At 39.7% G+C, this 14412-nt stretch overlaps 1 protein-coding gene across 7 annotated transcripts in view; it reads left to right on the top strand.

Moving 5' to 3' along the window:
* The first annotated feature begins 3088 nt into the window (after positions 1 to 3088).
* The window catches only part of St7 (suppression of tumorigenicity 7), a 257756-nt gene continuing 246432 nt past the window's right edge, over positions 3089 to 14412 (top strand). For 3 of the 7 annotated variants that reach the window (XR_007109780.1, XM_047560755.1, XM_047560754.1), the window contains exon 1: positions 3091 to 3466. Coding sequence is in view for 5 of the 7 variants with exons in the window: in XM_047560755.1 (XP_047416711.1) it covers positions 3316 to 3466 (151 nt within the window). In the remaining 2 variants the exon portion in view is untranslated. Of the gene's footprint in view, positions 3467 to 11872; positions 11902 to 14412 lie in introns of those variants that run through there. The other 4 variants (XM_047560753.1, XM_047560747.1, XM_047560750.1 and 1 more) reach the window with 4 other exon arrangements.

Raw genomic sequence — 14412 nt, 5'->3', positions numbered from 1 at the left:
AAAAATTACTTACCACCAAAGGCCTCACTTTACTAACGGAGAGGAAAGATATGGGTAAAAGGCTCTTCACACCATCCAGATCAGCCTTTAGGTAGACTCTGGCAACATGGTGGGTGGTGTTGTCAGGAGCCCACTACTTTATTCTTCATGAATGACCATCAGGCTATCACTAAAGGCTATGACTGAACAGAGCCAAGTGACACATCTGAGTCTTGATGTCCAGTTGAATGCAGGCAGGAAAAGAGATGCATGAAAGGGACAGACCATATCTAAACTGGGAAGTCAGAAAAGTGGTGACCATTCCCTGATACACTCTAGAAGGAGGAGCAGGTGGGGCAGGGCGAGAAGTGAAGAGCTCTGGTTTGGTTGTGGGGAGCCTGGGGCAACTGTGGGCCATCCCACTGGGAGGGAGGTTAGGGCAGATTTTTTTGAGGAATTGGTTCACACAGTTATGGAGGTTGAGAAGTCCTGTGGCAGATTCCTGTGATCTGGAGAACCCAGGGAGGGTGGTGCGCATGTCAGCCCTGGAGTTCGAAGGCTCAGGAACCTGGAGTTTTCATGTTCAAGGACAAAAGAAGAGTGTGTCCCACTCTGGGAGTCAGAGTAGGGACTTTTCTGTATTTTGTTCCCTCTAGGCCACTGGATAATGCTTGCCCACAATGAAAGTGGAAATTCCCCACCTAATCCACTCAGTTATACACCTGTCTTTCCTAGAAATTCCCTTGCGGACACATTCCAAAAATAATGCCTCATCATACTTCTAGGTATTCCTTAATACAAATTGACACCTAAAATTAAAAATCACTGTCACCAAGGTCTGTCAATTCTACCTCATTATTATTTCTTAGATCCCCATATATGTAAATCTTTGAATTGGTCCTTTTCACTGATGTGTGCAATGCCAAATAATGAGAATACCTTATTAGTGTCTCTACAAGGCCCTTCAAAATCAGGTTAGATTTATCTGTCTCCATGCCACTCTGCATAGAACCTGCTCTCCAACCATACTGAAGCAGCCAGTTTGCAAGAGCTCATGCTCTCTCACTTCTGTGTAGAAGCACAAAGGTATATCTTCAACCCCTTGGCTGTCGGCACACCAGGGAGAAGCAATGATGGGTAAACGAGGGCTGACCCCCCAGGAATACCTAGCAGACAATTAAAAAACTGTGGCTCAACTGAGTCATATTCATGTTTCTTCACTGACAGCAAACAATCCAGGCCCCCTGAATGTTCATTTAAATTAAGCAGATAATATCCTAGTTTTGTGAATTGCAGAGATTCTGGTGGGTTAGTTAATCATTTCATAAAATATGCTCATGTTGTTTTATTCTACTAAGACTCTGGGAATAATTTTTAGATGCAAAAATCATTTGGTAGTGTGCTGCCATAAATAACTACAAAAAAAAAGTATGTTTGTGCCAATTTCTCTTATCCTGGCCTGTATCTCACTGTGGTAGACAAATGTGTGGAGGAAACAGAAGTTGAGAGTGAGGCTGGAATTCACGAAAATATGAGTAGTTCTATTTTGCCAGAAATAGGACCTGTATGTAAAGGTTAAAGGAGCTGATTTTGTTATGGAGGAAACTACAACTATGTGTAGTGGCTGGAAAGTGTGATACCTTTCCTCACCCATCATAAGTGTGGCAGCCAACACTCCTTTGAAACAGGTTAACAAGAGAGAGAGAAAAAAATACATTTAACCTAAGTTTTACATGACACAGGAGTCTTCAGAAATGAAGACCCAATGACCCATGCAAACTGTTTTTATGCTCAGGTTTGATGAAGAATGGACAGTTATGTAGACATGATTGGACAAAAGAATCTGATGTAATGGTAATAGATTGAGTGAGAGACCCAGGAAGCCCTGTGTTTAAATTCTTCTTGGCTTCTCTGTATATCATCCCTTTCTTCCACTGGAGGTATAGGACAGGAACTCTTTAGAATGAGGGTCTTCAAGGAGAAGGGAGAAGGGATGGGTGACCTTTTGGGTTTTGTGGCTTGCTTTGAGGGTGAGGAGTTCTAGCTGCTATGATCTACCTTGGAGAAGGGGAATTCTGGTTTCTATGACTTGCTTTGCTTTGAGTCAAAAATAGGATTTGGAGGCAGATGGATGGGAGGTCAGAAACACCTTACTTCTGAGGCCTTTTCAATTCCTTCTGACTGAAGTAGTCAGCACACCAAAGCAGCCAGAGTGCCATACTTTGGGGTACTGCATTCTGAACTCCAACATAAATATAAATATTTTGCTGAAGGCTTAGATTTCTAAATCTGCCTTGGTCGTTGCTGTATTATGGGGAAAACCTGCATATGCTTCATTAACATCTAACACATAGAAAGTCAAATAATTTATGGATAGAAACTGACTTGAAAATTTCAGGAAACTTTTACAAAATAAACACAATATTTAATTCACCACAGGCAGGACATTTCATGATTAATTTATTTTTTGTTTTAAGTAGCAGGTTCCGGAGAAGCCAAAATTATTACAGAGAATTGTTTATATTAAATACAAGCTAAGTCATTTGAATTGTAACAGCCAAAAAAAACCCCTGAAAGGATAAATATTCATCTTGTCAATATTTCTTTGGAAACTCCCTCGCTGTGTAGCTTCAAAAGAGACAGAATAAAGGTAAAGAGCGTCTGTAAACCAAAGATCTTGGTAAATAGAGCAAACTTCAGACCTACTAATTGGTGACAGGAGCACACAGCTCTTCGATTCCTCTAAGGGACCTGGGTTCATTCATCCCTCTGAGCTGAAGTCCTGCGAGAAAAGGAGTGCACGGTTAAATACCTCGGGTCTGGAGTCATGATTGCAGTTGGGGTTTTGACTGGACCTTGGGGGGTAAAACAGGACAACTGTTATGAGACTCAGTTTCTCTAAGCGGGATGACAGTGTGACCTGCTGTAGGGATTAACTGAGGTTATACAAAGGGCGGAACCCTGCCGGGCACCTCGTAAGCGCCCAACGTCTGTGATCCAGGACTACGTCGAGTTTCCTTCGGCGCTCCCCTTGGCCTGTCTTTCCAAATATGAGTATAATAAATAGAAAAGGCATGAGAACGCGGGGCAGGCGCCACGTGATCGCTCCACGCAAGCCACTTGTAGGGGCCTCCAGGGAGTTAGCAAGAAGGCTGGAGCCGGACGGCGAGCGCGCCGCGGCCCGCGCGATTTCCCGCCGCGCCCGCGTCCCCGGCGGCGGGCGGGCTCGGGGGCGCCCGGGCCGCGGCGGCGGCGGCGGCGCGAGCGGCGCCTCGGGGCCGGTGAATCATCCCGGCAGACACCGAGAGCCGCGGCAGCAGAGAGCAGCGCTGAAAAATGGCTGAAGCGGCCGCGGGCTTTCTGGAGCAGCTCAAGTCCTGCATAGTTTGGTCCTGGACGTATCTCTGGACCGTGTGGTTCTTCATCGTGCTCTTCCTGGTCTACATCCTGCGGGTGCCCTTGAAGATCAACGACAACTTGAGCACAGGTAAGGCCGGGGCAGCGGGGCCCGCGCTCGCCCCTCCCCCGCCCGGGAAAGTTAGTGCAACTCGCGCGGGGCCGCGGCCGGCGGGGGCGGGCGGCCGGGCGCGCGCTCGGGGCCGCGCCGGGGCCCGCGCACCGGACGCCGGCGGCCGCCCGCCGGGGACGCGGCGCCTCAGGTGGCGGCCGGCGGCCTTCCGGGGCCCGCGGGCCGCGGAGGAGGAGCGACGCCGCGAGGCGGGCCGGGCCGGCCGCGACGCCACCGCGGCCCGGTCCGACCTCCGTCCGCGGTCCCTGGGCGGGTGGGCTGTACACCCGGGAGGACGGACGTCGGGAGCCAGGGGCTTCCCGGAACGCCCCCTCGGGCCGCGGCGCCGGAGCTGCGGGGCCTCGGTGTCAGACCGCATCCTTCCCCGCTGGCCCCGGGGCGGGCGCTGGATGTCAGAAGCGCTGTCCCGCCCGGCGGCAGTGGGTGGGCGGCTGCCGGGTGGGGAGCCGGCCTCCGGGATGCGCCCGCCGCGAGCGCAGCCCCGCCGGCGAGGGAGGGTGGCTGCCCAATGCTGGCAGGGCGAGGGATTCCCGCAGGTGCTCACAGGGCACAGATGACGTGTCAGGCCGCCAAACGGAATGTGGAAGGGACACCCGGTGGGACAGGAGATCTGGAATTTCCAATGGTCCCAGTTGAGGTTTTTAAAAGATCGTTCCTGATCTCTCCCCTGAAAACTCCACTGGTCAACTAGGTGCTTCCAGGTGTCCCATGGCCAGGGTCGTAAGTGGAGAAGTCATTAGGACAGGGTTAACGAACTTGCTGCTGGCTAACTGAATCGGTAGGCGCCACTGCAGACAAAACAGGGCCAACAGTAACACTCTAGGAGAGACAACGCAGAAACACAGTATTTTAAAGGAAGGGTTACAGTCCTTGAAAATGTGAAAATAATTGTGGATTCAAGATAGGTGGGCCTTTCTTAAAACAACAACAACAACCCTTTAATTTCTCAGGGGAAAGCCTTACAGTTCTGAATTATGTATAGATGTAGATAAGTATTAACACCTGTATCTCCCAGTGAGTGATTTACTTACCCTGGAAGTCTGAGTCTGGAAATGCATTTTCTTGTGATGGTTCCTTTGAGAAAACACTTTTTAAACACTTGCAACAATTTACTTACTTAGGATTTGTTCTTTTAAGATACTAACCTTCAGCATCTTGATTAACTTGAATTCCTTTCTATTTACATTTGTTTCATACTATCCCTTAGATTGTAACCCTCAGAGGATTCTATCTGTAGGATTTTGTACCCAAGAATCCTCTCGCCCTTTGAATAGCTGCTGCTCAGCCCATTGGATCCAGTCATTATAGAGACCCTGGCTTTCTGATTTTTCATCTTTTAGGGTGACTACTTGTCACAGTTTTGTCTTCCTTTAGGCAAATGTATCATTATATTTATATTACACATAAATGTATATTATATGTATTGGTAAATGCATTGAATTTTTTTCTCCCAGAAGATTAATCGTAAAAAATTTAAAATGTGAATATTTCTAATACACATTCAAATTTTTGAATTTTGCTTTACTTAAATAATCATCCATGCATGTATGTGTGTATGTGCCCACAAATGCCACATGCCAGTACTTTATACAGAACAGGCAATAAGCAAAATATTTGCCTGGAAAGGATGTAGTTTTTGAAGAAGAAAATTGTTAGGTTTTAACCCATCAACGTTAAATCTAACGTTTCTCACTGATACCTTGTCAGTTTGGTAGGGGCAGTTCTCATTTAGGTGCATAAGAGGTATAGACAGTTTGAAGATGGACAGGCCATTTGGGCTGTACTTCCCTAGACAAATGATAGAGTGAGCCTGGGGCTCTTTTCCTAGTGATGCTGGACTTCTGTTTCCTGAGTGGTTTCTTGCACATTTTCATCATAAAGGAAGATAAAGGAGAAGCACACAGAGAGCACTTACATCTCTGCCATTTCTATGAGAATATAGAGGAGGAGGGAGACTTTATTTTGAGGACATAAAATTAAGTCAGTAAACCACCTCAGAACAGATTAGGTTTTTCAAAAGTTAGTGGCAGACATTGGAGGCCTTTTTTTTTACTTCCCTTTTATTTTTATTTATTTATTTTTTATATTTTTGGTACTAAGGATTTAACCCGGGGGCACTTCACCACTTAACTATATCCCTAGCCCATTTTATTATTTTATTTTGAGACATGGCCTTGCTAAGTTGCTGAGGCTGGCCTTGAATTTGAAATCCTCCTACCTCAGCTTCCTGAGTTGTTGGGATTACAGGTGTGTGCACCCCAGTTTCTTCCCTTTTACAGTGAGAAGTTGGAAGTTAGGAAGACTGCTGAAAGATTGCTGTCAACATAATTTCTTCTTTACCTTACCAGTTTCCCTTCCCTTTGGGAGCAAGTTTTGGTTAGTTCTTAAGGAGGAAGACTCAGAGAAGAACTCACTAGCTAGCACCCCTTCTAGGTGAGGCAGGAACTGTCCCTCTCTGGTCAAACTTCACCTTGCAGGGATATCTCAGTGGGTTCTGTCAGGATTAATTTTGCTCTTCAGCCTTGTGGTCCTTGGTCTTCCTGTGATGAAGGCAAGTGTGTTCTTGAAGAGGCTGTCACATCTAGAACTGCTTTTAGGGGAGCTGCAGGTGACACAGACCTCCCACCCCATCACAGTGAGGCAGAGCTGTGAGACAGCCAGGCCAGGGATTCTATGACATAGACACTGTTCTGCACCTGTAGGGGTGGAATCTAGTAAAAATGTTCTGAGTTGTTCTTAGAAGAACTTGATGTGTTCTTCTTAATATCTTGATTACCTATGGCAATTTTAATATTTTTAACTTAATCTGATTGTTTTGTAGCAAATGTGCTTAACTTTAAATTGAAAAAAAAAATTCTTGAATGCCTCCTATGCTTAGGGTACTGTGGCTGATACTATGATGAGAAAGATGTTTATAAAACTCAAGCTAAATAAGGGGTTTATAACATGAGTACAAGTTTCCATAATGTAACGAGGAAGAGGGCAACCCAATGGAAATTTCCCTGGAACTGAACCTGGAAGGGTAATAGAATTGTAGCACTGAATTTGGAATATGAAGGGATGAACTTTTCCAAAGACGAAAAGATGTTAAAGTGAAGGTCAGATTCATAGAACCATGAATTGGTGGAATTTTATTTAAAACAATAAAGGAAAAGGACCTTAATGAACCATACCTTATTTTAAGCTCATGAGTCATATGTAGTTTTCCAAGTGAAAATATTTAAAGGTTCTTTTCAAGGTGTAGTTTAGTTTCATTATACTACTTCCCTGGTCTCACCAGCTGGGTTTGCTTGATCTTCATTGCACGGAGCCAGAGCTATTTGGAGTAGTGATAGAGTTCCAAGAATTTCATAGTATTCTATTAGGCCATACAGAGGCAACCAAATCCTATAATGAAAAATGAATTATGAAAATGAGAAAATAAACATATTAGGAGTAACACTATACTGATTAACTTTGACAATTGATTTTTCTCTCTTTTTTTTTTGTGGTGCTGGGGATTGAACCCAGGGCCTTGTGCATTGGAGGCAAGCACTCTACCAACTGAGCTATATCCCCAGCCTGACAATTGATTTTTTAAATAATTTTTTTAGTTGTGCATGAACCATAATACCTTTATTTATTTATTTTTATATGGTGCTGAGGACCAAACCCAGTGCCTCACATGTGCTAGGCAAGCATTCTACCACTCAGTTACAGCCCCAGCCCTGACAATTGATTTTTGATGCTCAGCCCTTGGGTTGGATAGGAGAGTGTTAAAATAATTTTATGATTTACTGAAGATAGAATGAACTTTTAACAAGATTTAAAAAACGCTAATTATATTACTTGTCAGATTTCAAGTGAATTAATATAATAAAACAATGCTTTTCCAGATAGCAGAAAATCATAGATTGGAGTAGTCATGCAGATATTATTCAGAAAAACAATAGTTTTATCTTAAAAATAGCATAACTTTGTACTGTGATGTTGATGGCAGTCTCTTATACACTATGTTCTAAGATTTTAGAGTTGCATTTAAAACACCTTACATGACACAGTTTTCTTAAAATGTGCACCTTTGCCATTTTTGCACCAAGCAGTTTAAGTGATTTTTCAATTTTGTTTCCAGAAATTTCAAAAATTTGAAATCCTCTTTCATTTCTTTTGGGAATCAAATGTATGATATAATAGCCTGGCTCCTGGCTTAGGCTTAAAGTTGTTTACGTTATGAAATATTTTTGTGTTTTAAATTAAGATGATAAATACAGAAGCAAATATCCTGTATTGTTGAATCATATTAGCTACAGCTCAGTTTTGTTATTTTCCCTGTTGAAAATTATTGTTCTAGGGCTGGGGAGATAGCTCAGCTGGTAGAGTGCTTGCCTTGCAAGCACAAAGCCCTGAGTTCGATCAACAATACTGCAAAAAAAAAAAAAAAAGGAAAAAAAATTATTGTTCTAAATTACTACCTGCTATGCATTTTGTCTAAAATGTTCTCCTTATCTATAAATCCCACCTGTCCTTCAAGGACTGGCTTTGCCTGCTGTCTTCTTATCCCATCAACTGAAGGACAGTTTTCCTCTAGCTTTTACAGTGTGTTATCTAAGAGGCACATTGGCAATTTTTACCTTATGTTAATTGTGGTGTGCCTAATAAATATATGTCAGTGTCTATGTGTCTCTGTCTCTTTGTACATTTCACTGCTTCTTCTAGGCTTTATTTAGTTCTTTGTCTTCCAGTGTAATGCCTTGTACATAGTAGGTCTTTATCATTCACTGGATGAATAAATCCCTCATGTTGTTATATGCAAAGTGATTTGGGATTGAAACACTAGAATTGATCAAACATGTTACTGAGCATATGCTACACTAAGTTTTCACTTTTAAATTGAGGTCGAAGGCTAAATTCTATGATGGATCATATATATCTCACTCATGGTGGTCCAGTTTGTGGACACACAAAAGGACAATTTTTGGATTAATGTCTGCTTTGAGTTTGTGATGTATTTCACGTACCTTAGTTGCCCTTACTTACTTTTGGAGATCTTTCTCTTAGCCATTAATGAAGCAATCGGAATAATGTCTTTTTCTCAGCCCCCCAGTTTATGTGTATATAAAATGAAACTTTATATTCCTTAAGATTTTTTTTTGACTCCAAGATTTTATGTTGGTGTCTTGGGACACATTTCATTGAGTGCAGGTATAGTAGCAATCAAATGCATGGATGATAAATGTATTTTTTTTGCAGTTTCGATTCTAATTCTTAGTGAATACAACCCTACATTTTTCGTAACTTCCTTCAGTGACTTTCCATTTCACTGAAGATAAAATAGAAATATATTATCCTGGTTTACAAAGTGTGATGATCTTTCTACCTTTGAATCTGAATTTCTCTTTTCTCTAGATCATGATATCCCATATGAGTTGGCATGCCATTTTATACATCCCTAGCTTGTTCCTGCCTTTGTGCAGACTGTACCCTCTACCCAGAAGGCTTTCCAGTTGATTTGGAATGGCAATCTTCTTGCTATTCACATCTCTGCTCAAATTTATTTCTTTAAAGGTTTTCTCTACTGACCCTACTTAAAATGACCATTATGTCACTGGCATCTCACCAGATTTGAATTCTCTGCATAGCACTAAACACTGTTTGATATAATTCTGGCTTATTTGTTAATTTATTGCATTGTCTCCATGTCCTTGTAAACTCTGAGAGAAGGGACATTGTTTGTCTTGTCCATCTTAGGATCTAGAAAAGAGAGTGTCTGGGTTCAACACATGCTGAGTTTGTAATCATTAAATGAATGAAAACTGTACCAGTTGGTTGTGGTGACTCAGCAGTGGCACTGTCCTTTAGGAAATGATTTGGAAATTTACCATGTAATAATTTCTTATGAGGTCAAGAATTGTATTTACAGAGTAAAATTATGCATGTTTACTGATGTTCTAGAATATTAACACGTTTTGATGTGTTCTTTAGGGGAAGAATTTAAGAAAGGATGATCTTTTGGTCTGTATTATAAATTTAGTATAAAGAATGTTATTGGAAATTGCTGACTTTAGGAGCTAATTTGTGTGACATATCTTGTACTTTCTACCAGTGCAAAAAAATTTATATATATATATATAGTTGCCTGTATGGAGGAAAGGGAGTAGAAGATTTGGTTGGGAAATGTTTCAGAATAATATTGGCAGGCATAATGAAACTTAACTAATAGAAACATAATGTGGTTAGAAGTACTTCAGCATCATTTTAAGTTCATGTATTTGCCTGTCTTCTCTAACTTTATCACTCATTTGTAAGGTTATAAGAGAATCAGAGTGAAAATAATTTTGGTATTATAGAAATTTGCTTTGTAGCCAGTTTTACTGGAGTATTTCTTTCTCTACAAAATATTTTTATCTATTAAGAAAAATAAATTAACTTCTATTCCTGTCTGTTATTATGTGGGTACACAAACTCATGTCAGTTCTCCAAGTTTCTGTACTTGTTTTCCATGTTGAATAATTAACATTTTCTATTATGTTGTCTTATTTGCTAATGCTTCCAGATGTGCTTTGCTTCCCAAGAACAAGGACTGTACATAGAAGTCACATCTTACAAACAAGTTTGAAGGTGGGGATGTGGCCTGCCATGCATGAGGCCCTGGGTTTAGTCTCTACCACCAAAATACAATAAATAAGAAAATAATAATTCGAGTGTAAATCTGTTGATTGAAACTAGGAAGGGATGAGGACTTAACCTTGCTAGATGAGTCAGGCACTGTGCTGCCTGCTTATAGACTCCCTGGACTTGTTCACAAAAGTCTGTTTATGTCCTTAATATAACTGATATTCTTCTTGGATGTGTGGAATAAAAATTGTTCAAAACAAAATGAGTGGGGTTGTACTCAGTGGTAGAGCACTCACCTAGCACATGAGAGGTACTGGGTTCAATCCTCAGCATCATAGGAAAAAAAATAAATAAAGTTAAAAAATTGTTTAAAACCCCCAAAACAAAATGAGTACTATTTTAATACTAGTTGTCCTAACAATTAAATGAACATATTAAAAGTATTTCAGTGGGAAAGCAGCTTAATTTGTGAATGAGAATGAGAACTTGGTGGAGACATTTACAGTACCTTTAGAAGGGACTGTTTCTTTAGTATACTCTGAAGAGCTTGAGAGCAAGGTTTGTACCTTTTTCATCTTTGTATTTCCATCAAATGTTATTGCCCAGTGGCAGTACATGAAAAGAAGGCACACAACTCAGACTGGACGTATCCGAGGCTTTCCAAGACAGATGATACTGGTGGTCCTTTACTTGTTTCACTTCACTACCTAAGTTTTTCCTTCCTCTTAGTTCACCGAAGGATTGTTAATACTCAGCATTCAAGACTGGGCTTATTATTTGTCTCATAACTAGAACTCAGAGGATTCTCCCAAGGTAACTGGGAAAATGTTTAATAACCAGGGAGAAAAAAGAACATTCCTGTGTGTTCAGAGGAGGTGATTGCCAGAGGAGGAACTAATGGAGAAACTAGTAGGAAACACTGAGGGGATGAAGGTATGGGGTGGTGTAAACATGACTGTAGAGATGGGGCACAGTAGCTCAGTGATTGCCTAGACGTGGGTCTAGAGTAGGACTGACAAAGTGTGCAACTGCACAAATACTACAACTTAAACAGCCTATAATAAGCACATCCTTAGGCATTGTATGAATGTTTACATGTTGCCTTCCAGCTGGGTGAGAGAATCGGTCTTTTGATTAGAATGCAGCTTCATAGGCAATGGTTAAATGAATGAGAAAGTGCCTTTAAGACTGCAAAATACTATATAAATCCCAGGCACTTTAGTAGCTTGTTCCCCAGACGCTTGTATTCTATAGGCTTGTATCTCACAGTGAAATGACAGGTTAAAATAGAAAATGGTATCTCTTATGCTGGGTATGCTTTCTCAGATTGCACTAGGCAGGATAATGGGTTATTGATTGGAACCACACTACTGAATGTCTGTCTGTTGTACCCATCCATACTGTATATGAGATGTCATTGTGAAGATGTTTATAATGGGTTTTGCATTTTCCAGAAGAGAGAAAATGTGTAGTAAAGTGTTTTTTGATGTTACAGTGGAGCAGGACAGTGGCTCATGCGTTCCTCTTTCCCACCATTTAAATATAGCAGGCACTATGTACTGCGCTAAAATAAGAAAATGAGGAGGCCCAGTTTGTTCCAGCAATGTTTTGTTAGCCATGACTGTGGCTACAGGAATCACTGTGTAATTTTAGTGCAAAATAAGGCAATATTTATTCAAGGAGCGTATTTTTGCCCTCTGAATTTTAGGAAACTGGAAGGGTACTAGTTACACTCATACTCTGTAGAGAACTCTAACTTTGGTTCCCAACTTGATCTCCAAATCTTGTAAAAGCTCTGGGTAAGTGTTTGTCTTTTTAGAAGTTTTGAGCAAGCCTGTGGAGAATTAAAGGACTTTAAAGGACTGTTTAGGTCAGGGAACAAGGCCTATTTGTTTTGCTATTTAAAAAAAAAAAAAAGTGCTTAACAATTTAAAATACCACAGTAGAAACACCGAGGCATCAAATAGTCTTAAAAAATGAAGTAACTATTACACATAAGCAGTTTGGGTCTGGAGTTTGTTCTTTAGGGGTATTTTTAGTTTGGTTTGGCCACAAAGTCAGTATTTTATTAGTAATAGACACAAGTAAAGTTCTTACAGTTTGTCTCTCTGCTAAATTTTACAATTTCTAGTCTACTTGTCTTGGGAATAAGAATAAATTTTACTTCCCCTCCAAAATTGACCTTTCTCATTTATTTGATAGGTGCTGTTTATTGAATATTGCCAATAGAACAAATAAAATAATTCTGTTGGGGTGTTTTGCAATTTATCACACCTACTTGACTCAGTTGGTTCTCTTTCTGTGACATTTATTTAGATTTGTAAAGTGTTACATAGTAAGAATTGGTATGATCTGGTTTGCACTTTTCCTGTGGGCTGGGATTGGTTGTGTGTGTGTGTGTGTGTGTGTGTGTGTGTGTATGTATAGAATTATCCTCTGTGATTGGAATCTTTTAGTTTAAATAAAACTAAACAAATTATACGTTTCGTAAGTTCAGGCTCAAAGCTGACATTATGGTTCAGAGAAAATTTTTTCTTATGTGTGTTGTAGAAATGTTTGTTTGTAATGACTCTTTGAGGAAGGGATGTTTTAAATTGTACCCTTACATTTGAGAGTTGAAGTATAAGAGGCTAAAATAGAATTTTAAACATTAGAAACTAGCTTCTTAATTGTTTTTCCCCTAAATTGGAAGTTATATATGCATTATTATAAAATAAATGTAAAATGTATTTTTAAAAATCTTATAACAAATCTAATCAATTGTAAAGTCACCACCTAAGAAAAACTTTTTATTTCTCTTACATTATTTGAACATATTCTATTTTTAGAGGTAGAGTTCAGACTTGATGACAACATCAATTAAATGTGAGAAAATATATGTAGACATTAATTAGTTTGACTATAAAAGAATTCCTATAAATGTTTGGTTTTTACATTGACTTATTTATTATTGCTTACTACAGAAAATAATGTAACAATTTCTGGAAACTTTTAAAGAACAGTTAAAGGAACTAAAATTCTTAAAAATGAACTTTTTTAGTTTTACCATGAGAATAAATGTGATAGGGAAGAGTAAAGAGATAAAGAAGGTAAGACGAATAACATGCTACCATTTGGGGTAGAGATCTAAATTCAAAGCTTTCATGCAAACTGGCCAGTTGTTAAGAGAAAATAAAGATTTATTATTGCTCAATCCAAAGAGAAAACTTAAATGATGTCTCTAAGCATAGTGATTAGTAGGGCAAGGTAGTTGTGCATCAGTAGTTATAGGCCAGGGCTTTTCCCCTACTATTTCTTGATCATTATGGTCATCCATATTTCATGTCCAGCTCACTTTCTAGGTATAAATATGACTTACATGTAAAATATGGAGTCTCGGTGGTATTGTATTTATTTAGCAGGCTAAGACCCTGCATTTGATGCCCAGCACCTAAAAAAAAAAAAAAATTAAATTAGAAAAAATAAAAAGCTTTAAAAAATGAAATATAAAGAAGTATAGAAGTGTTTTCTTTTGTTTGTAACACCTGCAAAAAGAAAATAGTATAGAAAATTATATAAACATTATGATAGTACCTTTTTAGTGAATTATACATTTTTGTTGCAGCCATTTATTACTCTGTAACATGTTTCATTAAAAACATATACTGTTCATATATGAATGATTTTGAAGCTTGGCTTTATAGAAATCTCTTTTTAGCATTGATTAGTCAGTCAGAAGATTGAAAAATTGAAGGTGAAGAGACAGTGTCAGTCCTTTTAAATCAATTTATTTATTGAAGGTTTTAATTAGTTTAGGCAAAGTTCAGATAGCCTCATAGGCAGGAAGCCCAACTGTGTATGAAATGATGTTTCCACCTTGCATTTAAATGAAAACAGTTCCCTCCTAGTCCTGGCACATTGCTTTCATCCTTTTCTGAGACACCCTGGAGAATAAGTAACTATTGCTTCTCTCGGCAGCACTGTGTGCCTGTGAGTCCTTGTCCTAGATTTTTTATGGAAAGATGTAGTAATGTTTTCAAAACATGATTATACAATTCTCAAATTAATAAAAATGAATGCATCATGTTACTTTTATAAATAAGATAGATGTTAGGAAATTAAACCACCCATGGTGGATGGCATAAAGTGTTGTAAAATATCAAATGATTCACTTTGAGATTTTCTTTCCTTTTTTTGCCACTAATCCAAAGCAACTCAATGTCTGGCTTTCTCAGGCTATATTTGCCTAGAAAAAAGACTAAGAAAGTGAATAAATTATAGCAATTCTGAGTCCATTCTGGGAGGTCCCAGCAGCACTTGCCTACACCCTA

This window comes from Sciurus carolinensis, chromosome 8 (genome assembly GCF_902686445.1).
Source record: "Sciurus carolinensis chromosome 8, mSciCar1.2, whole genome shotgun sequence".
Classification (NCBI taxonomy): Eukaryota; Metazoa; Chordata; class Mammalia; order Rodentia; family Sciuridae; genus Sciurus; species Sciurus carolinensis.
The sequence above is the reverse complement of the archived record's forward strand: the minus strand, read 5'-3'. Positions and strand labels throughout refer to the sequence as shown.